Consider the following 24,576-nt stretch of genomic DNA (forward strand, 5'->3'; position numbering starts at 1 on the left):
CAGTGAAGGTACCCGATTGCTGATGTGTTAGCTTGGACACTTTATGGCCTTAAGACTGTAACTGTGTAGCTAAATAAACCCCCTTTTTATAAAAGCCAATCCATCTCTGGTGTTTTGCATTCCTCAGCATTAGCAAACTAGAACACAGATCAACCTATAACATGGTGCTTAGAGTCTCAGGGGGTTCATGCCTAGCCTGCCCACCAGGATGGGAAGCCCCTTAAGAAATTCCTGCTCAACTCTGTCCCATCCTGGGTACCCAGTCAGGTACTGTGCACACAGGAGCTGCAGGAATTGACTGCAAGTGAGTGACTGGAAAGAGACAGAAAATGGGGCATGGAAAGGACTTGTGAATTTGGGTTATCCATGTTTGACCTCTCCCTCAAAGAAAGGAAATTCTTGAAGATCTGCCACAATTAACTTCATTATCTGTTAAACAGGGCAAATGAAACCCTTATCACCACTGCTAAGAAGAGGCTAACACAGCTCTGCAAATAAACTCACTGCCCTCCCTGCTAAGTGGGATCTGACTCCCAGGGGTGTAAATCTCCCTGGCAATGTGGGGCATGACTCCCGGGGATGAACCTCACCCTGGTTTCAGGGGATTGAGAAAGTCTTCTTGGCTAAAAAGGGGAAGAGAAATGAAACAAAATAAAGTTTCAGTGGCTGAGAGATTTCAGATGGAGTCGAGAGGTCATTCTGGAGATTATTCTTATGTATTATATAGATATCCCTTTTTAGTTTTTAGTGTATTAGAATAGCTAGAAGGCAACACCTGAAATTGTTGAACTTCAGTCCAGTAGACTTGGTTTTGATGGTAATTGTATAACTATATAGCTTTTATCGTGTGACCGTGTGATTATGGAAACCTTGTGGCTCACACTCCCTTTACCCAGTGTATGGGCAGATAAGTAATAAAATAAAGACAAAAAAAAAAAAAAAAAAAAAAAACAGAAGCTAAGGGACATTTAAAAAAAAGGGACAATGAAACACATTCTTGCATCCTTGTTTTTGATGCTATTCTGCCTCATAGATGGGGGAATTTTCTCTCAGGTTTCAATGTCTAGAATAGTGTGCTTTCTCTGAAAAAAATAAAATGGGCTTGTTTTTATTTTGCAGACACTACACCATTAATGTTTCCCTCTTTTCTTTTACTAGTAGGCAACTAAATTTGTCCCCTTGCAGCAACAGAAGACATGTATATTTTTTTGTTGCCACCTTATCCCAGTTTTATTTATTTTCCTATTCTTATTTCCCCGTTCCCTGGCCCCTCAATTTTTGTTTTAGCCATACATATCCACATCTATAAGCATCATTACGTCACTGTCGTTGTAGAACTATGTTCTGAATAAATCTGTAAACAAATTAAGTAATTAAGCAGAGGATGCTTCAGTGCCCCACGATTTACTGTTTTGCAACCTTCAATACTAAGAGAGTTTTTCAAGCCAAGGTAGTTCATTCTCAGTGAAGCTGATTTTCAGCCAAACCCACACAAGTGGCTTCTCCTGCCCCCAACTCCTGTACCAGGGAGTGACATGATCAGGTACAGCATCAGGCATGAACCCTCAGGGCTCTCTAATTCTGCTGCTTCCCGGGGCACTTCACACCCATTCTATTAGTTGATTGCTGGGTCCTGAAAGTTTTACATTCTCAGGCCTCCAGAATCTATTTCCTTCTTTGACTTTCTGCTGCCACAGATGTAACTCAAGCCCCCAACACTTCTCTGCTAGGCTACTAGCCGATGCTCCCAGCCAATCTGCCTGTCCCCCATCTCTGCTCAAACCAATCTGTCTTTCAGTCCTGTAGGAGAGTTTTTAGGCCAAACTGCATCCACCCATCCAGGCGTTCAACAAATATCTACTGAGTGCCAACTAAAGGGGAGGCGGACGTGAGGCTCTGGTGACAAAGAAATAAAGAAACTGGATCTCCTCGTTTAAATAGCTCATGAGCTGTGCAGAGCGGACTAATAAGCTACAGTGCAGTATGATAATATGGGATGCCTGGCGTCTGTTGGGAAACACGGAACATGTGCACAGCACATTCAAGTAGTGGCAAGAAGCTCCTTGGAGCACAGGATGCCGACAGGGGGCAAAGTGGGGAAAGCGAGAGACGCAGGCAAAGCCAGACCTCGAAGGGTCTCATGTGCCAGAATGACCTCAATATATGATTTATGATTCTCCTTAGAAGCTTAAGGGGTTCCCCATTTCAAACCCTGAAGTATGGCATTTTCTGCCTCCCGATCTGGCCACCACCCCACTTTTCCAAGTCATTTCTAACTTTTAGCTCTGTGCTCACAGCCCACCATGTATGTGTCCCTCCTCAAAGGCTCGGTGTCTTTCGTGCCCTTGTTCACTATCGCATCTCATCCACTTCCCAACCTGCTGGTACTGTTTGTTTCATTTTTTTTTTTTTTAATCTCACAACATATGAATTAAATATGGTTCCTACTCTTAGGAGATTGGAGTCTTGTGGGAAAAAAAGGGCAAACTCTAATACTAACTATGAAAAAATGTGGTACTGATGTGTTATGTGTTATTTCTGTAAAATAATTACATAATTGCAATAACAACATAGGGCAGGTGATCAGTTGCTGGAGTGTACAGAATTGGAGAATGCCTCAAGAAGAGAAAGCAGCATTTCATCTAACCCCTCTTGGTTGAGTAATAGGGTGCAACCAATCAGAACAGACAACCAATACCAGCCCCACTTGTAACTCCTCCCATCTCTTATTATTGTTCCTTGCCCACAGCAGAACCTTGAAAATTGCCTGCTGATTAAATCAACCAAATATAAGAAATTCCAAAAGCTAATATTAATCATGGAGAGCATTCTCGTTAATATTTCTTCTCTTTACAAAAAAATCTAGAGGGACTATTAGCTTGTATGATGGCTGTACTGATGAGATGGGCACTCCCAATGGGCCCACAGATGGGGTTAGGGCTGCAGTGACAAGAAGTCTCCACTGGCCATTTCCCCATTGATTATAAAAGTGAGCAGTGAGGTCAAAATCCCAAATTTGTAGAACAGCTCAAGAACCACGCCACGGACTTACTTTGGAATTGAATACTAAGCAGAACATGTTTCCGGGAGACAGGGATAATTGAATTTTCATGAAACATAATGCAATGTTTGTTCATTCTATGTAAACATAACACAGATTGCGAGGAAGGCCAGAGTAATTCCTTCAAGGCACACTAGATTTCCACAATCCTAATGAAGCTGTCGGAGGTAATAAAGCTTTAGAAGTCAACATTTGAAGACTTTTTCATTTATTTCCTTCTACCTGAAGTGGCAGGATAAAAATGAGACAAAAATATGGGACTTTTATATGTAAATTAATACCAACGTAATTTTTCCAAGAAATATACAAAAAGCTCAGATTGCAAGCAAACTGCATAGGCGTATAAAGGAATGAAATATATGAGTATGACCTAGAAAGCACTGGAAATGTTTATAGTACCTCTGCTCCTATTAAAATACGATGGTATATACTGATGGAGCAAAAGCTTTCCCAACAACTCCCAGTAAGGGAAGAAAAGCCTTTCAGAAGGGAAGCCGAGGCAAACAAGCAGACAACGAGGGTGGAGGACCTCAAAAACCTTCATGAAGAATCATGGTAAGTTTTTCAGAAAAGCACAGAAATAACGAGAGGTGGTCCAAAAAGATGTATGCAGTGATTGCATGCAGGGTAGACCCTAGGGGCAAGGAGACCAGCTAAGAAAAGGACACTGCAAAGTCCCCAGTGCACTCTCTTTTGCATCCCAACCTTTGAACTACAACCTTTTACCTTGAATACGGGGTAAGCAAACTGTAGCCTCAGGGCAAATCTGGGTCACTGCCTGTTTTTGGCACAGCCTGCAAGCTAAGAACGAATTTTACATTTTTAAGTGGTTGCAAAAATGTATTGAAGTAAGAATCCTATTTCGTGGCACATGAAAATGATATGAAATTCAAATTTCAGGGTCCATAAATAAAGTTTTATTGGCACACAGCCACACTGTTTGTGTACACATGCCTAGGGCTGCGCTTGCACTGTAGAGGCAGAGCTGAGTAGTTTTGACAGGGACCAGACGGCTAGCGCAACCTAAAATGTTTACCATCTGGCCCCTTACTAGTAAAATTTGCCGCTTCTGGGCCTTGAACATGCTTCCCTTGCTCCCCCTTTCAGTAGACTAACTTTCCACTCATTCTCCATGTCTCAGATTAGACATCACTTCCCAGAGGAGTCCTTTATAAAGTCAAGACTCCCCCACTGGCTCCAAGTGTTTGCCACCTCTTTTGGTTTGCATGGCGCAGAATTCTCCCCCACCACAGCGGGTATCACACCATACTGTGATCACATGCTTATTTGTCCACCCTCCCCATCAGGCTCTACAAGGGCAGGGGCTATCTTTACTTTTTCTTATTTTTATCACTACTTGATAATATCAGGTATTCAGTAAATACTGAATGAAGCAATGTAAAAATGATGAATGAATGAATGAAGACCTAAACCATGCTGGGAACTCTCCTTTTATGCCAAGTCTAATGAATTCAATAGATGAAGTAACCCCAGAGAATATTTATTTTTCTGATACTGTTTCCACCATGACCCTTCTTTGTCTATGATGAGCTATTTATTATCTCAATGTCATGACTCTTAGCTACACTGATGACTCAAAACTTTCTTACAAAACTCTCTTACAGCCTCCAATCTTGTTTGTCTGATTATCTCCTAGATGTTTCTAGCTGGGTGTCCAGCATTTCTTTGCACAAGCTGCTCTCTTTGTCTGGAAAAGATCTCTTCCCTTTGTCTGGCCAACTCAACATTTACTGCTGAGCTTAAACATCACATCCTCTGCAAAGCCTGGCCCAATCTCTCGAGGAACTGTTTCCTCCTTCCTCTGTTTCCATGGCACTTTGAACACATCCCTCCCTGGTCTAGCTCTTCCTTCGCTGCAGTAATTTCTCTGTCAGTCTCTAACCTAGAACTATGTCTTCAACAGCAAAATCCACCTCTCTAGCCACTGCAACAGCATGGCACACAAGTACTTGATAAATGTTTCTAGAAGGAATGGAAAGAGGGAGGGAAGGCTTCTAATAAGTGGAAATGTCAAATATGCATAACGGATTTTGTAGGTTTTCCTTCTTAATGCCTTCAAAGCCCACAAGCCCTCGATTCTCAGAGCTCCACAGACAAGTACTCTTAACCCCCAAAAGAATCTTCTAAATGACTTATGTTAATACCAGCTATTTCCCTTCATATTGAAAGCATTCCTCAAGGTAAAATTAAAAAAGAGTGTCTTACTTTGGTTTGTCACTACTTCTCCAAAATGTAATTCTGTCGGCCTCTTAGTTTACTGTCAACCCCAGCAGTCAATGGACAAGCCTTTCCCACTGCACAAAAACTCTTTCACAAAAGGATTCTGAGGTCACGTGAGTTTGGGAAACGCTGTGCACCCTGTTCCTTACATGGAGCTAGTCCTTCCTAGCTCTGAAACATTCTCCAGCCCAGAAAGCCGTTGAACTTTTTCCATCCATCCTTTTCCACACTCAGTTGGCTAAGAAAATCTTTTTGCCACCAAACCCCTAATAATATCCAGTGTTTTACGTAACATACTTTGAAAAATGCTCCACTTGACCAACTCCTAAATTACACCAATTAAAAAGCACAGTTTGAAAATCTGGTATATATTCAGTGTAATTATATTACTTCATAATGACATGGCCATTTCACGAAGACATTGCTCCCAGCTTAAAGCCCGGAAATGAACCTTGAAAGAAAGACATAAGAAAAATAACTAAGGAGATTGTGTTTATCCCCACAGTACTATAAATAATTTCTAAACTTCTAAGTTGTCTTTTTGCAACATACAAAATAAAGTTGAGCCATTAAGGGGCATATCACTATCTGCCTGCAAAGCTGTTGTGCATCCATGAAGCAAGGGTTTCATAAAGAGTTTAAATAAAATTCAATTATATGAGCATCCTTTTATTTTTTTAAAAAAGCTCTGAGAGTTTCTTTAAGGGGGGAAAACCTGATCAACCAACCATATTCACCAAAGTCCTGCTATGCAATTTTCCATGCAGTGCTATAAAACAAAGCATAGTCCCCTGTGCATTTGATTAATATTAAAAATCTCTAGCTTGCTTAGGAGCAGAATCCTATAATTTGAGAGCTAAAAGGAAATTCTGATATTAAATAATCTGGACTCCTCATTTTACAGATAAAGGAACCAAGACCCAAGAGACTTACCCTGATCACTAGCCCAGAAAAGGGACAGGTCTGGCTGACCCAGGAGTCCCTAATTCCAAGTCCATGAGCTTCCTGTTGGTCCAGCCTTTTTGACGCAGGGATTACCCCGAGCTGTGGAGGGCAGCTAGAGCCAAGGGCCAGCCTGGAAGACTAGGTCAGTTTTCCTCCACATTTCCACTGCTTCCATGAGCCTAGAGAAAGGAGCACTCACCCTGGAGTTTCTATCCACTCAGGCACTCATCCATCCATATTATAAATAGGGACTGAGTGCATAAATGTGTCACACATTGTTCATGGGGAATGCAACAGTAATCAAAACAAAAACAAATTCCGTGTCCTCATGAAGCTTACATGCTAGTGATTCCAGAATTTTCTATCTGAGCTTAATTAAATACAGACAGCTGGCACAATGGCTTCTCCAACGTAGAAAGGAAATAGAAAACATCAAGCTCTTTTGACACATCTTTCCTGCTAAGTTAGAAGGGGAGGTGGTGAGGAAAAGATTGAAAAAATAAGTGAATTCTGCTGAGCTTTCAGTGAAATGGTATTGGCTGATAGAATCTTAAGATCGGCCAAGAAAGAATATACAAGACAACCATAAAGCACATTTTATCAACAGGCTCCTGCTGATTGACAAGCAACTACACAGTCTCAGCAGCAGACAACAGCAACCACGCTTCTGGGAAGCTGGGCTTCAGCTGCTCCAGACCAGGCTGAACTCTAGCCCACAGGTCTGGAACAGGTCACTCCACATGTTACTTATTGTTCTGGAACCAGCAGGCTACTTGGGAGCATGTTCACCTCGGAACAAATGCGGAGGTGAAAAAGAGCAAAACCAAATGCCTAAGTACATTTCAGTCCTCTCATTTTGTCTTATCTGCTAAGCTCCCTTTAGCCAAAGTAGCCACATGACCAAGTCCAAAATCAATGGGGCAGAGAAGAACCTTCTTCCCATAGTGGAAAGTGCTTCAAAGTCAGCTGGCAAAGGCACGAAAACTGACAGGGATGAGGAATCAGGAACAGTAAAGGAATCCGATCAAAGAAGGGCCAATTGCAGAGATCCAAACTTGCCACATGTCTCTTTCTTTCCAATCCAGCCTCTTATTTTGAAAACTCATAAACGACCCCATCAGCTTCAAAGTGTCAAGAGCTAATGGTTTGAATTGGTGTTATAGGGGACCCCGTTTTAGATGCTGGGGGAGACAGTGGGAAAAGGAAGACCAGTTGACAATGAGAAGTAAAGTTCACACTGATGGGATAAGGCCCAGGGAAGTAAACAGTAGTTGATTTAAATTGGCCAGAAATATACAAGATCTAGACACTGGAAAGAATACCCAGGAAAGACTGTACTTTCCAGAATTCCCTACGTAGATGAATCAGGTCAAAAGTCACTATGCCACCCATCCCATAACAGCAGCAGACTTATCAGAAACACACACAAGTTGAAGCAAGTGGCCAAAGCCCCGACTTTTATTACAGTGACAGAAATGCTACCGCGGATTGGGGGTGGGGAGGGCATGACTTGGAAGCAGGAAGAGAGAGTACCATATATACCAGAAAATAAATCTTATTTTGTCAGAATGGCATAATTTGGGTCCTCAGGCAAGCTCCTAGCTACATTTCCTATTCAAACTAGCACATCCTCAAGCATATATCTTCCCAAATGAGAGAAAATGTCAGAGAGGGTGGGACCCAATCTGACAAACATTGGGAAAGTGAAGGTGGATGCTTGACAGTCATTAAACATTTAGAATCTCTGTGCTGTTGAACATAGACATTCTGCGGAAATAACATCAGAGAATTAAACTACCCGAAATCAAGCATGACAAGCAGGAGGGTTATCCTCATGAAACTTGTCAACTTACACCCACTCCATAGTCCCTGATGAAGTGACTTTTCGGAGAGTAATGTTATATAAAGAAATCTACAGCTACTCTTGAAAGAAATATATATTCTACTTGTGAAAGAACAATTTAAAAAGAGAAAAGAAAAAAAGAAAAGAAAAAGCCACAAACCTGGAGAATATAATTATAAGACATAAAACTGACAAATGCTTAGTATCCAAAATAAATTGAAGAACTCCAAAAAATCAATTTTAAATGATACAATGAGCCCCAGAACAATGAGCCCCTCCAAAATGAACAAAGGAAGAAACATAAATGTCAAGTAAATGTCCTGATGACCTTATTAGTCATCAGGAAAATGCAAACAGAAACCACAGTGAAAGTCTATGTTAAACTCATCCGGTTGGCAAAATAAGTTGAAGAAGACCATGTATTAAAGAGCGTGGAGAGACACAGGAATTTTCCCAGTGCTGAATCGTGTAAATTGGCCCAATCGCTTTGGGAACAATTGGGAAATATCCAACAAAGCTAAAGATTCTCACAATCGCTGATTTAGCAATGTCAGTGCTAGATAAAATACACTATAGAGAAACTCTTACATTTATGCTTCCAGGAAGAACAAGAGTGTTCAGCAGGAGTGTCTGTAATAGTAAAAAAAAAAAAAAAAAAAGGACAGGAAATAACCCAAATGCCCACTGATTGGAGAATGGATGAATAAACTGCGGCCCACTCATCCAGTGGAATTTGAGCAGTGAAAACAGACGAGTTATATAACTCTACACGGAACAATGGAGATGGACTGCATGATGTTGCCTGAAAAACTAAAGCCCCAAAAGGATGTATAGTGGGGTTTCCTTTGTTAAAATATAAAAGCATGAGAAATTAACTACCTTTAAAATACATAAAGTAAAACTATAATGACAACCAAGGTAATAGAATAAAATCAGAATTGTGGTTGCTCAGAGGAGGGAAGTAAGGAAAAAGAAAGATACTGACAGGGTACACAGGGGACTTCCACATTATAATGTCCTATATCTTGAGCTGGGTGGTGGATACCCAGCTGATAGATATAATAAAGAATTGGAAAATAGATAATGAGAAAGAGAGAGAGAGAGATCACAGATATGATGGAAGGAAGGAAAGAAGGAAGGAAGGAAGGAAGGAAGGAAGGAAGGAAGGAAGGAAGGAAGGGAAGGAAGGAAGGAAGGAAGGGAAGGAAAGGAAATTCTTGCACTTGAATAAAGTATTTCAATTAAAGTTGGGATTTTTAAATGGAATTTTTTCCCAAAAAGCTAGGAAGACTTGTGTATGCCTATGGCAGAGTAAAGAACAGATGAGAAAATATGAAACAAAAATGTAAGGAAAAGTGATGCAGAAAGATTCCAGAGAGGAAGGGAGGCATGGTGCCCAGGGCCGTTGCCACTTAGTTGTGGGGAAGAGAAGAGGTGGCTTAAAGATACAGAGAAGAGGGATATTGAGAGAGTTCACTTTAGGGGACGTAGCTGTTCGCAGTTAAATGGGAAATAGACAAGAGCACAGAGATGACATAAGGTTATGGATTTGAGGTAGGGGGAAAAGAGAGCATGCATATATTTATCCTAGCTTCCTTTCCTTAAAAACAGACTGAGCTAATAACTTCTAAAAATATATTCAATTCACTAGTGACCAAATTAAAGCAAAAAAACAGAACAATGTTTAAATGTTTTTTTCTCTCAAATGCAAAGAGTAAAGAGACTGATGGTGTTCAGTGTTGGTGAGGATGTGGGAAAAGAGGTACTTTCAAATAGTGCAATTTCCTGGTGTAGATCTGGCCAAACCCATCATCAATCAACCTTGGGGATGGGGTGGAGGGAAAGCCAGCAATTTCAACTCTATAAATTTGTCCCAGGGAAATACTATGGCAAGTATCAAGACTGTTGATTTTCAATAACTCATTGATACAGAACTGGCCAAACATGATCCATCAGTAATGACAATGCAACCATTAACACTGATAATGTAGATGGGTATTTGGTGATATGAAACGGTATTATGTCCTATTTGTAATGAAAGAAAAACAATACAAAAAACATTCAAAGTGTGATTCTATTTTTATAAAACATGCATATATAATTTCTCTATATAGGTATATCTGACAATTGTGTATTCACAAAAATTTTTAAAAATTAAAGTTTTATTTAGGTGATGATACAGTTATTTTTATATTCTTTTTATACTTAAGTTTCTCAATTTTTTCAAAGATGACAGATTGCTTTTCTAAAAGAAAAAATCTTGACACCTTATTATCCATTTTGAGAAAGAAAAAAAGACAAAAGGTAAGTACATATTTCAACAGATATATCTATTCTAACAGCTTGAAAGTAAGTCACTAGGAGGTACTAGAAAGCAAAAACTACCCATGAGGCTGACATGTACTTGTTTGCCAAAAGGGCACTAAAAAGGCCAGTGCTAGCTTAAAGGAAGGGAGGAAAGTTAGAAGGGTGGGAATTAAAGAAGCAAATAAGAAAGAATGAGAAGGGAAGTGAGGGAGTGAGAGAGAGGAAGGGAAAGAGAAAGGAAGGGAAAGAACCAGGGCTTGACATTTCTTAAGTCTCAACTGGTTGTTTTACCTCAAAAATCTATCATGCTTAATTCAGATTAATCAAGTTCTGGATTCAATATACAAGTGGAATCAATACACCCGTACTTTTCTCTCACCACATATTTGCATTTTGCAATCGCTTCACCCAGAGTGCCTTCCCCAATCATCCTAGAGTTTGGGTCACCCTCCTGGGGCATGAGCCACTGCAGTCTATCCCTCTTTCCAACTGCAACTAAAATCAAACAACTAACAGAGGACTCTGAAATTAAACAAATGTAGGCAAAGTGTGAAGGAGAGTCAAATTTGGAGATATAACCCACATGGGCCCCAGGTGCAGCGCTGCACAATAACCTGGATGACTAAACATCTAAGAGAAACCTGTCTTTCTGCAAGCAGGTTTCTCACTGGTAAATGCCTCTGTGAGCTGGAAAGTCTGTGGGGATGATCCTGGAGTGAAGAGAGCCAAAGAAGGGATGTCCTAATTCTATGTGTGAATCCGCACAAGCATCACTGCAATCCCTGAGCTACGCTGCATGGCAGGGACCCAATCCAGCATTTTAAAAGCTTAGAGAACAGAATTGAGATGGGAACCATTCATATAAGTTTCAGACAGACCTCTGAAGTACACGTGTGCGGGACAGAACAGATGCAAATGAGCACAGCAAAGCTGTAGAGATGTGAATCATTGCTCGCAGGAAGCAAGTCAGAACTTTTGACTTAAACTTAATGAGTTTAATCACCTAAGGAAACAAGCTAATAACATTTGCTACAAGATTATAATAGGACCCAGAGTGTGAACAACTTCCAGGATACAATGCATTTGACAAAAAAACCAGGAAAATGTGACCAATTCTCAATAAATGTCAATCCCAACATCTCCAAGGTATTAGAACTATCAGGCAGCGGCTTAAAAGCAACTATTATAACTATGTTCCATGAGGGAAAGAAAAGCACACTGGATAAGAATGAAATTATAGGAATTCTCAGCTGAGAAACAGGAACTATGAAAAAAGAACCAAAGAGAAATTTTGAACCTGAAAAAAAAAACAAAACATCTGAAATAAAAAATTTACTTGATGACCAGTAATCCAATCTGAAAAACAGAAAAAAAAGATTGGGGAAAAATGAAGGGAGCCTTAGGGTCTTCTGGGATGAAATCAAAAAAGTCTAACATTGGTGTAATTTGAATTCCAAAGGGAGAGGCAAAAGAGATTGAGGCAGACAAGTTTTCTAAAGGAATAATGGCCAAAAGCTTTCCAAAATTGGTGAAAGACATAAATTTAGAGATTCAAGCTCACTGAACCCCGAAATAGATAAACTCAAAGATGTATCATAAAATCTCATGGCTGAAAACCAAAGATAAAGAAGAAATATCTTGAAAGTAGCAAGAGAAAGACAACATATTATATATAGGGGAACAGTGATTGAAATGATGTTGGATTTCTCATCAGAAACCAAGGTGGCAGAAGACAGTGGGATAACATCAATCCAAAATTCTATATTAAATAAAAATGTGCTTGTGATAAAGACATTCTCAGTTAAAGGAACACTAAGAACTTCGTCACCAGCAGACTTGCTAAAGAAAGTATGGGTCTTCAGGAATAAAGGAAGAATGGTAAGCGATGGGTAAATATAAAATAATACTATTTTACTCAAGTTTTTAAAAATGCATGTGATTGTTCAAGACAAAAATTATAACAGTGAATGGCGAAGATTGCAACGTACATAGACATAATACCTGTAACTCTAACAAAAAGGTAACTAGGGTGGGGGAGTGGGGGAAAAGCTGGGGTGATTATTTTCATATAAAATAAACAGACTCCATAAAAAGAGATCTACCAGAGAAAAAGACAGAAATTTCATAACGATATAAGGGGCAATTCATCAGGAAGACATACAGCTACTTAAGTAGCTGTATATACTTAATAATATAGCCTCAAAATACATGAAAAAAAAATGTCAGAATTGAAGGGCAAAACAGACAAGTCCATAAGCATAATAGGACATTTAACACTCTTTTCTGAGAAACTGATAGAACTGAGACCAAAAACATCAATAGACATAAAAGTTCTGAACAGCACCATTCAATTGCATTGATCTAACTGACATTTATATGCCATTCCATTACTAGGTTCTTTCTCGATAGAAATAGAAACATGTGTCCATATGAAAATTATACAAAAATATTCATAGCCCCTTTATATATAATATCCCCAAACTGGAAACAACTCAAATGTCCATAAATGGGTGAATAGATAAACAAATTGGGGTATATCCATACAATGGAACACTGGTCAAAATCAAAAGGAATAAGCTATTGATGCAAACAGCAACACAAATGGATCTCAAAATCACTATGCTGAGTGAAAGAAGGCAGGTATAAAGAATACAAACTGTATGATTCCATTTATACAAAATTCTAGAAGATTCCAAGTAATCTAAAGTGACTGAAGATAGATCAGTGGTTGCCTCGGGACAGAGCTGGAGGAAGAGGTAGGTTACAAAGGGGCACGAGGAAACATTGGTTGGTGATGGAAATGTTTATTATGTTGACTGTGGTGATGGTTTCACGAATTCATATATATGTCAAAAACTGGTCAAATGGTATACTTTACATATGTACAGTTCATTATATTTTAATTGTACTCCAGTGAGGTTGGGGCAAAAAACTCAACCTACTGAAGCATGATCTAAGCATGGGTCACTCATAGAAAAATAATTTATTTGTTTAAAATGCACACCCCAGTCCCCATCACAGAATCTGATATTCTCTGAGAAGACATTGCAAATTCTCCAGGTGATTACTAGGCACACATTTGAGAACCACTGTTTAAGGCCACTTCTATCCATTCTCCAGTGACACATATTTCCTTCTTCTCGTGTCTGAAAGCTTCTTCTCTCAAATGGCACTTATACTGCATGTTCTAATTACCTAGTTTTATCTTCCCTGCCACACTGTAAGTTTTGCAGGGAAAAGTCACGTCTTATCCACGTTTGTGTCTTCCTCTTTGTCTAGCACAGGGCCTTGCACACAGAAGAAGGCATGCCTACTTGTAGAAAACACCATGTTGGCTACCTTTGTCCATGCTGTCGAAAAGTTCTCCAGCTTAGATGAATAGCACTGAACAGTCCAAGTGTGTGCACAGGCTCCTATGATCAGCTACAAAGGAGGAACAGACTGGAAATCAACTCACTCATATAGGAGAAGAAGCATTTGGTGTGTCCACAGGGCAGCCAAGCAGACACAGCTTCTTGCAAAGAGGAGCCTACCTCCCTCTGTGGTGCACATCTTAAACACCTACGTCACCACTTTCACATCCCCAACGTGACCAGGACAAGACTTAGGAACAATTTTCTCCAATCCCTCACCCCCAAAGTCCCTCTGCCCACTGTACCTCTCTTAGGAACACTCATCACATGTTAATGTATCATTTATTTTTATGTCTGTGTGTACTAAGATATTTTTAAAGGCAGGAACAATGGTGTGTCGGTTTCAATGTATTACGTCCCTCAAACGCCATTATCTTTGATGCAATCTTGTGGGGCAGACATTTTAGTTCTGATTAGATTGGAATTCTTTGAGTGTTTCCATGGAATGTGCCCCACTCAACTGTAGGTGATAACTCTGATGAGATATTTCCATGGAGGTGTGGCCCCATCCATTCAGTGTGGGCCTTGATCAGTGGAGCTATATAAATGAGCTGACAGGCAGAGGGAACTCAGTGCAACTGTGAGTGACATTTTGAAGAGGAGCTACAGCCAAGACGGACACTTTGAAGAAAGCACAGGAGCTGCAGATGAGAGACAGTTTGAAGACGGCCGTTGAAAGCAGACTCTTGCTCCAGAGAAGCTGAGAGAGGACAAATATCCCAAGTGCAACTTAGAGTGACATTTTTGAGGAACTGCAGCCTGGAGAGGAACATCCTGGGAGAAAGCCATTTTGAAACCAGAACTCTGGAGCAGACGCCAGCCACGTGCCTTCCCAGCTAACAGAGGTTTTCCAGACACCATTGGCCATCCTCCAGTGAAGGTACCTGATTGTTGATGTGTTACCTTGGACACTTTATGGCCTTAAGACTGTAACTGTGTAACCCAATAAACCCCCTTTTATAAAAGCCAATCCATCTCAGGTGTTTTGCATTCTGGCAGCATTAGCAAACTAGAACAAATGGTTATTCAGTTTTCCATAGCCTTAGAAAGACTTTAGGAAATAGTTAACAAACAAGTTAACAAACAAACCAATGACTGTCTAAAACTGGAAACTGCTCATGTATGTATTTACAAGGTTTTCCCAAAATAGTCAATGTTTAAATTTTAATGAAGAGATAAGGAAGGAGAGGCAGTTTTTAAAAGGTTATTTTCCACCATTGAGAGCCCCCCCCCCCCCCCCGCCCCCAGCCTATGAGAAATCTTCTAAACTTCTCAGGGGCTCAATAGATAGTAAATTTCTTCCTGGTACATTCACCGCCTATGGCCACCCTGGTGATCGTTTTAGATGTCCATGTTCCATAGACTATATGAAAAGGCATTAGCAGCCTGAGTCAGCCCAATGGGAAATAAGTGTGTATTATCTGGGGGCATGACTCAGTACAGCCCTCAAAATACCTCACTCAGGAAAAAAACAATCAAATCATCATCGAGATGTCATCACCCACATCACAGTGACTATATCTAAGGGGCCTGAAAAGCAATGGTGAAGAAACTATAACTTAAGGAAGGAGAAATAAAGTAAAATTCTGTAAGCTACCCAGAAAAGTCTCATTCCATGCCCAAAATACACATGTGCTATGGTCCCCTTCAATGTGTAACAACATGCTTTCATCAACTGTTCAAATTAGCAATCTGACTTTGTGCTTGGAATTAAATACGCTCGAACACAGGAGATAACGTACATGGTGGTCTAGCCCTTCAACAAGAAAATACACAAGTGCTATGGTCCCCTTCAATGTGTAATGATATGCTTTCATCCACTGTTCAAATTAGCAATCCAACTTTATGCTTGGAATTAAATACACTCGATCACAGGAGATAACGTACATGGTGGTCTAGCCCTTCAACAAGAAACTATGGAACACATTGCCACTTGTTTGTTTTCTATTGATTTTAGTTTGTCATTCCAAGTAAGGCAGGGCAATTTATTTGAAATGAATTTGTAGCCGTTTCAAAATTATACCTGAACTAACAGGGCAATTTACTAATCAGGCCGCAGAGCAGTTTACTCTGGTGTCAGGAAGATGTGGTCAAGTATTACCGCCACTGTCTAGCTACTTGATCCTGGTCACCTTTCTAGGGCTGTGAAATGAGGATAATAATAGCACCTAACTCAGGTCCAGTTATGAAGGCTCAATGAAATAAAGCACACTGAGCACTTAGTGAGATGCCTGGCATACAGCTGGGGCTCAACTGATGCTTGCTGTCATCATTGCTCCACATAGTTTCTTTCATTTATGGTCATTTCAGCATTACCTGCACGTCTGTAAGAAATCTAAAAAAAAGAAGGAGAATCTATAATAGTAAATTTCATTACTTGTTGGAAGTTCTGGTAACAGGGAAGGGAAGGAGAAGGGAGCAGAGAGGGGGAGGGGATGGAGGAGAGGGGAAGGAAAGGAAAGGAAGAAAATGATAGAAGAAAGGATAGAAAAAATGGCAAAACTGAACGAGAAGGATGAAATCTACATAACCAGTCTATGCCATAGGAACTCAGAAAACATAAAATTGTCTGTACTTGTAAATAATGCTTGTGGTTAGTGACTGTCAGGCACATAGTTTAAAAACCTGAACTGCAGTGTCAAAACACATTCGAGTCTGAAAATACAGAGCAGAACTTTGTCACAATAACTTCAAGTTCGAAGAGCAAAGCCTACACAGATTTGCCTTTATAAAAAAGTCCCCTCTTCATTGCTCCAGTCTCCCTCCCTTGCAAGATGTCCACTTCAAATTTTATATTCACAATTTCCAAACAACTTGCAGCACATCCTACCATCTCTGTGACTCTCCCAGACCTATCTGCATCTTAGGTGTTCTTTGCTTCTTGTTTTTTTCACTTTGCCACTCTCTTCCACAATCCCTGAGTCGCAGGCTGATCTAACTGTAGAACAGTGGCCTTATTAACGCTCAGTAATGACCGGGAAGCCTGCTTCAGATAACTACATTCAGGCAATTACTGTGTGAATAAACCTCACAAAAACCCATCAAGGATACTGGAAAACAAAAGGCAAGCACAATTCCAAGTGACAACTGAGATGAGAGCTGAACAATCCTGGTTTGCTTTAGCTCTGGCCCCATAGCACCGGACACAACTGGGAAAGAAGCATGGGATTTATTCAAAGTTTTTGTCTAAAAAACAAAATAAAACTAAACAAACAAAAATGTTGCACAACTCTTTGAGATGAACTCCTACTCTGGAAGAGATTAAAAAACACATTTGCTCCTAGTATTTTGTGCTTTCTGATGCGATGCATGTGCATTTATTAGGCTGGTTTTCCTTTCCTTCATGTTTCTTATTTATCTATCCTCTTTTTTTCTTTTTCTCTCTAAAATCAATTACTTGATCTAGAATCATGGAAACAGATGACTAAAGATCAAAGAGGTAAATTAGTTCCTCCTGATTAGAAATCATTCCTTCTACATCCAGGAAAGCCTGTTTAAATATTTCCTACCGTCTTAGAGTTCTCCAGAAATACAGAACACACACATATGTAAAATAATCAATAGATATGTAAATGTTAAGAGATTTATTATAAGAATTGGCTTATGCGACTGTGGGGATTGGCAAGTCTGAATTCCGTAGGGCAGGCTGCAAGTTGAAAACTTAATGAAGGTGAATTTGAATTCCCTGGGATTAGCTGAAGTAGAGACAGAAATTCTCTGTTACTGTTGAAATCCTCACTTCTTGGTTTAAGGCTTCCAACTGATTGGATGAGGAGATGTCTCTCTGCTAAAAGCAATCTCTTTTATTGATTGTAGATGCAGTCAGCTGTAGATGCAATCAACTGACTATAGATGCAAGCCCATCTATAAAATACCTTCACGGTCACAATCTAGGCCAGAACTTTCTTGACCAAAAAACTTGGACACCATAACCTAGCCAAGATGACACAGGAAATTAAGCATCATACCTACCAGAGAGAGCGCGCATTGCCATAAATGGACTTTCTGTTGCTAAGTAGCTCTATTAACTATAACATTTAAATACAACAACAGCAGCAATTGATTTTTACTGCATGTTTATTATGTGTCAGACCCTGTGTTAAGCACTTCAGGATCACCTCAATAAATCCTCATAATTACACTCTGAGGCAGATAGTGTTGTGTCCACTTGAACTACGGAAACCAAGACCAACAGGGGTTAAGCAACTTGCTCAAAGACACATCAACTGACAAAGTGTATAACAAAAGCCCAGGCCTCAAAAGCTTGACTCACAGGCCCTAATTTTCCACCTCTATGCTCATTCTTCTACAGGACAGCCCTTAAAGGCCCTTCAAATGTTTGATGAAAACATCACTGAAGAATTTGGAACTATGTGAGGCTTTCCCCCAAGCCTTCCCTGGTAGAACGGAGAGAGCACGTCGATTTTATTGAGCACAGCATCCTCCAAACGCAGGATACATGAGAGTAAGAATGGAAGGCCATGGCTCCAGTCTCCCAGCCCAGGTAGGATTAAATGCCATGCCTCACTGCCACCCTGTCTCTGCATTGTCACCACAATGCTTACTCTCCAACTCCTTGACCAGGTATCACACCCAGACCCCACGGTTGCTCCACACCGCCAGTCACAAACAGGGAGCTCTCCTTTCTGCTGTAGGAGGCTGGCCAACAACCCCCAGGCCAGAGTCACCCTCCAGCCCCACCAGCAAACATCCTTCTATAGGAGAAGGATGGAGAGCCCAATGACAAGTGGCAACCATTTCTCTTCACTAGGTGCTTACGCCATGAACACAGGCTCAGATGCCCATTTCCAACTGACATCCCCTGAGGATTTATACTCCAAAAACATGTTTTCATTAAATTCAGAGAGTGATTTCTTGTTATATCACAGCTCTGAAATTAAGTTTAGAAATAATCATTTTTTTATTAAGAAGTGGTCCTGCAAAAAGGAGTTTGAGAGACCTTTATCAAGTCCCTACAGACATGAGAAGAATTTAATGAAAAACTTGTCTTTTACTCTCCTTCAGTCAGAGGGCACCAAGAACCTAGAGAGTGGCTAAAATTACAAACTATAGGCCTACTTAGCTTTTTAAATGTGTCTTATTGCATTTATAAAATCTCTTCTGAATTTGGGACACTACACTAAATGCCATAAGGACTAAACGATTGTGCATTGGCTTTGTTCTTAAATAGTTTGGAAGACAAAATGCATTTGGTGTGATACACAGCAAAATACCTTTGGGATAATTATAAAGAAAAGCATCAACAAATGTGAAATTACAACATACAGATCCAATGCCTAAATGCTAACCATGAAGATTTTTAAGAACAAGAAGCCTTCGCACAATTAGATGTGAGAGATTACTTTCTTCCCTGGTTAAGTATCAGAGAGAAATCTAGGGGACAGTGAGAGCAGAGAAAGATTGCGATGTGATCCCCAGATGAGTATGGAAATACATGTGCATGAGCATGGAAATGACATCAAATGGGTAGAAAGTGGTTTTCAGAAGAGGCTGTGAATGAAGTTCTGGATTCTCGTCTACCTGAATTGACCAGTTGTTGTTCCATCACCCCACAGCCAAGGATCTCCAGCCATTCTCCACGGAAATTGACTTCCATCTCAAAGGAAGGATGAGTGAAGGGGAAGTAGCAGTCCACCCATCTTATCTCCAGCCCTGCAAACAGGCCAAATAAAAAACAAATGAACAATTTGAAAAGGCCTTTTACACATTTTTGTGACCAAACTGGCCCTTCAGCTAATGATACCAATTACTACATTACCAGTTAAATAAATAGCAAACAAACTAATTTGCAACACTGTAGGGAGAGGCCATAAATCCTAAAACTTGTGGAAAACAGGGCATGTCTTTTCCAATATGAAAAACACTTTGTTCAGTTCCAGGAGCCTCTGAAACCAAATTGATCATCTGTCAAATCCCTGCAACCAGCTGGTAGAGAAAAAATTAGGCCGAGATTGTGGGAAAGCAGGTAATTGTTAGTTTCTGTTACAGAAAATGACATCTTTTCAGAGTTAAAGAAACTGTATTTTTACCATATTGTTCTTCAGACTCATATATCAACAATATGGCCAATTTAAGTTAAACTGATAAACTTTCATTTCCATAAATTTATGTGGTATATGTATTAATTTAAAGTATATGTATTAGTGTATGTATTGTTACATTTATAAGCAATGATGAAAATGTTAAGTCAAAAAGATAAATAAAAGAAGAACTATCAGTCAAATTTAAGCAAAACATTTACAAGTCAAACTGTTTTTCCTACATACGAATGATAAATATGCTCACACCTAAACAAAAAGAAGAAAATGCTGAATGTCAGAGTAGATTTCTCAATCGGAAATCATAAACATGGAACATCTGAGCAATAATCTTACTATTTTACAAAGGAAAAGAGCAATGATTTCAAAACAATTAAAATCTCCAAAGAGTGGAAGTCACAAAAAGCAAAGAAACCAGAGGAGCTGGACGTCTCCTAGGAGCGACAGAAATGTGGACGCTTTACAAATCACCTTCCACGTTCCCCTGCCTCTTGTCCCTTTCGCTTCATGTAATGACCTTTCTCTTTTTCATTCAAGCAACACTGCCTCCTTGCTAAAAAATCCAATTCTCCATGTTAACATGTCCCCCTGTGGATTTAAAATACCATATTTTTCTCCTAAGATTAAGCCTTGGACTAATCAGAATGTGACAATAATAATAACCATAATTGTTTCCACTAATTGAGTACTAACTATGACTCTATTATCCCATTTCACAGACAGGGGGAAAAAAACAATCCTCCTAGAAAGGTCAAGTGTCTTGCACAAAGTTGCACAGCTAGCAGATGACTAGGCCAAACCCAAGTCTGCCCAACTTCAAACTACTGCTCTTGGTAATTACAACATAATCCCCTGCCTGTCAAAAAACGCATTTCAAGGTGGGAGAGGAATTATGAAACAAATTTTGGGTGTGCATGTGTTTTCCATAGTTGGCTCAAATTTTACCAGAAGGGGAACCAAACTCAGGGTTAACATCATGATTTCATCATGATCTAATTAAATATTGCCTAGATGCCAGTTATGAAATTACACAAAATAAGGTAGAGGTTGTATCTTTGATTCTTCTGCTTTAATTTTATTTTTTTTTCCTGGTTACCTACAGTCTATGGCATGAGACAACTGATTTCTGTTTATAAATGTAATCATTTCCCTCATTTTTAAAGGTGTATTGAGGTATAATGAACATGTGATAAATTGTATATACATAAAGTGCACAATTTGAGAAATGTTGACATATGTATACACCCATCAAACCGTCACCACGATCAAGGTTATGAACATATCTATCATCCCCAAAAGCTTCCTCGGGCCCCTTTATAATTCTACTTATGTGTTCATTGCCCCTATCACTTCTGCTGGCTCCCCACCGATCCCCAGGCCACCATGGATCCAAAGGCTGTCACTAGAATTAGTTTGCATTTGCTAGAATTTTATAAGAACGAAATCATATAGTATGTATCCCTTTTCTGTCTGGCATCTTTCACTCAGCATAATTATTTGAGACTCAATAATATGTCAATAGTGTGCTCCTGTTTATTGCTGAGTGTGTTTCACCAACACTTTTTCTAGCTAGGAAAAAAGCAGGCCCTGCTGCAGACCTTTGGGAAAATGTCCACAAGTCTCCAAGGTAGTCCAAACTGTTCTGTATGGAAGCTCATACAGAAGAGCAATTGTTTATTTGCAATTGTAATTTTGCAAAGATGGTATCTGTGCACCGGTATGCTTGTTCATCGTTGGGACCGATATTTTCATTTAAAAGCACCAGAGATAATCCTGCTGGCAAACAGAAATGTGTGAAGCATTGGAATATATAACCAGGAGAAGGAGTGGCACACAAAACCATTTTTATCATACTCTTTTGGAACTCCTGGCAGGTAAGCACAAATGGCTTTCAGGAGAACAAATTAGAAAAACAAATTGCGTGTGCATGGCTTTTCATACCTGGCTAGAATTTTACCAAAAGTGGAACCAGACTCAGGGTTAACATTGTGATTTCATCGTGATCTAATTAAATATTACCTAAGTGCCAAAAACATGGTAGTTGGGTGAGATCTACACAAGTTAATTCTCTTTGTATGTCTCTACTTTATTTATTGGACAGAGGTTAGCTTATATAGATTTATATCTCATACCTATAATATCTCGGGTTCCTCTAGCCAGAAGGCAAGAATTTTAAAGACATTAATAGCACTTAAAATAATTAAGTGTTGACTGAAGTCATTGCATTATCAAAGTTTATTAAGCCCTAACTAAATACTTACTGCAGAAGGTCTAATGGGAATCTGAGCTTTTATAGATATGGGAAGCTCTTTACCTGCCACCCATTTGAGCTATTTTTATTGAAGAGGCTTGAACTGCACTAGGATCAAATAAAAAGGGGGACGATGACTGTTCCCCTTCTCCAGGACATTCTTTGATTGACAGGCTTTTCCTTTATCACTTCAAAAATTAGAAAAATTCTTACTTTGCATTACAACATTTTTATACTGTTGAATAAATTCGTAAGATAAAATGTCCTTCTGCTGCATCTCCCCTTTGTTCTCTTTGGTAATATGGTTTAAGACCTTGGCCATAATGGCCTGTTTATTCTACTTGCTCAATCTTCCTACAGATGTCTCTTTCAAATTGCAATGAAAGTAACTAGTCTCCACTAAAAGCTACACGCATCAAAGCACGAAAAGGGAGGGAAGTTAGCCAACTTCTCAGAATCCATGAAGATGATAAAGATTAAAGAGTTGTGGAGAAGAATATATTGATAACAATATCACAGAATCTAAGATGGAAACCACAGACTGGGAAAAGTTGTATCCAAAGTATAGGGGAATTTTTCATTCCTTAGTAGCCTCTCATATCCGTTGCACAAATAGATTACTTTTTAAATCTACATGACCCTGCAAAGAATGCAAAATCTATAAATCATTCATTTCCTTTGTTCTACCACCTTAAGGGGTTCTTCACTTCTCAAGTTTTCTTTCTCCACGTAGTCAGGCAAAAGCCGAAATCCGCAAAATCATATTTTTGAGCATTTTATGGCAACACTTCAAACAAAAACTGAGTATTTGAAAGTGAATTATATTAATGTGCATATTTTGTCAAAACATAGTGTTATGTATTCTAGAAATTAAAATTAAAATTACATATGACATATTAACAGTGATTTTTCTTTATAATTGGTAGAGGAATTATTTATTGAATACTTTTACCCCAGAAATAACCTTGCTTCTTGATTTTCCCCCATGACCTCAAAACGATAGTAAATACTGTTATATATGGTTGAAACACATTTTTTCATGCACCTTATATTAAAAGATTTTATAATGAATAATTGGCTCAAAACCCTATTAAGTATGGCAAATGTACAAAGTCAGAAAGTAGAGTAGAGGTTTTTAGGGGATGGGAGTGGGGGCATTTTTGAATGGTAGATATTAGAATGTTTGTAAATTAAAAAATTTTTTAATTATATTCATTATGTCACTATCAGGAGTAAGTGAAAATATTCACTACAACTATGTGTTTGAGTTATATATTACTAGAGGGAAATTTTTAGTAAGCATGTTCAAATCTTATGGATTCATTTTACATTAGACTAATAATTTCTTATTGCAGTTAGAGAAAAATTAAATGGACATGAATTATATATCTAATGAAATATAATGCCAAGTTTTTTCTTTTCTTTCTTTTATTCTCTTTCTCTCTCTCTCTCTCTCGTATCCTTTATTTACTAAACCATTTCATTAATGAAGCTCAAAGCTTTCTTCAAAATAATCTTAGAAATCTTGAGATTATAGCAAATATCAAAAGTATACACCTTAATATTTGGCCTTGAAGTAGAAGAAAGAGCACTTTAGAATAAACTGGTTTGTATGGTAAGTCTACATTTAACTTTCTGAGGAACAACCAAACTGTCTTCCATAGTGGCTGCACCATTTTACATTCTCATCCACAATGAATGAGTGTTCCTATGTTTCCATGTCCTCTCCAACACATATTTTCCATTTTGTAAATAGCAGCATTCAAGTGGGTATAAAATGGTATCTCATGATGTTTATTTGCATTTCTCAATGATCTTGAATATTTTTCATGTGCTTTTTAATCATTTGCACATCTATCTTCTTTAGAGAAATATCTATACAAGTCTTTTGCCCATTTTTAAGTTGGATATGTCTTTTCATTGTTGACTTGTAAGAATTCTTTATATATTCTAGATACTAAACCCTTATCAGATATGCGGTTTCCAAATATTTTCTCTTATTCTGTAGGCTACTTTTTCCCTTCATGATGAAGTCCTTTGATGTACAGGAGTTTTAAATGTTGATCAGGTCCCATTTATCTATTTTTACTTTTGTTGCTTGTGCTTTGGCTATAAAGCCTAAAAAGCCATTACTTAACACAAGGTCCTGAAGATGCTTTCCTATGTTTTCTTCTACTAGTTTTATATTTCTGGTTCTTATATCCATTTTATATCCCTTACATATAAGGGATATATATATAAATTGACCAATTTTGAGTTCATTTTTGTATACAGTGTGATGTAGGGGTCCACCTTCATTCTTTTTGCATATGGACATCCAATTTTCCCAGCAACATTTGTTGAAAAGACTATTGTTTCTCAATTGAGTGGACTTGGCACCCTTGTCAAAAATCAGCTGGCCATAGATGTGAGGGTTGATTTCTGAACTCTCAATTTGGTTCCACTGGATTATATGT

At 39.0% G+C, this 24,576-nt stretch overlaps 1 protein-coding gene across 4 annotated transcripts in view; it reads right to left on the reverse strand.

Moving 5' to 3' along the window:
• Positions 1-24,576, reverse strand: part of FARS2 (phenylalanyl-tRNA synthetase 2, mitochondrial) — a 618,388-nt gene that overhangs the window by 364,162 nt on the left and 229,650 nt on the right. For all 4 annotated transcript variants that reach the window (XM_037844227.1, XM_037844225.1, XM_037844228.1 and 1 more), the window contains one exon: positions 19,352-19,483. In XM_037844227.1, coding sequence (XP_037700155.1) covers positions 19,352-19,483 — 132 coding nt within the window. The remainder of the gene's footprint in view (positions 1-19,351; positions 19,484-24,576) is intronic.

This window comes from Choloepus didactylus, chromosome 7, assembly GCF_015220235.1.
Source record: "Choloepus didactylus isolate mChoDid1 chromosome 7, mChoDid1.pri, whole genome shotgun sequence".
NCBI lineage: Eukaryota > Metazoa > Chordata > Mammalia > Pilosa > Megalonychidae > Choloepus > Choloepus didactylus.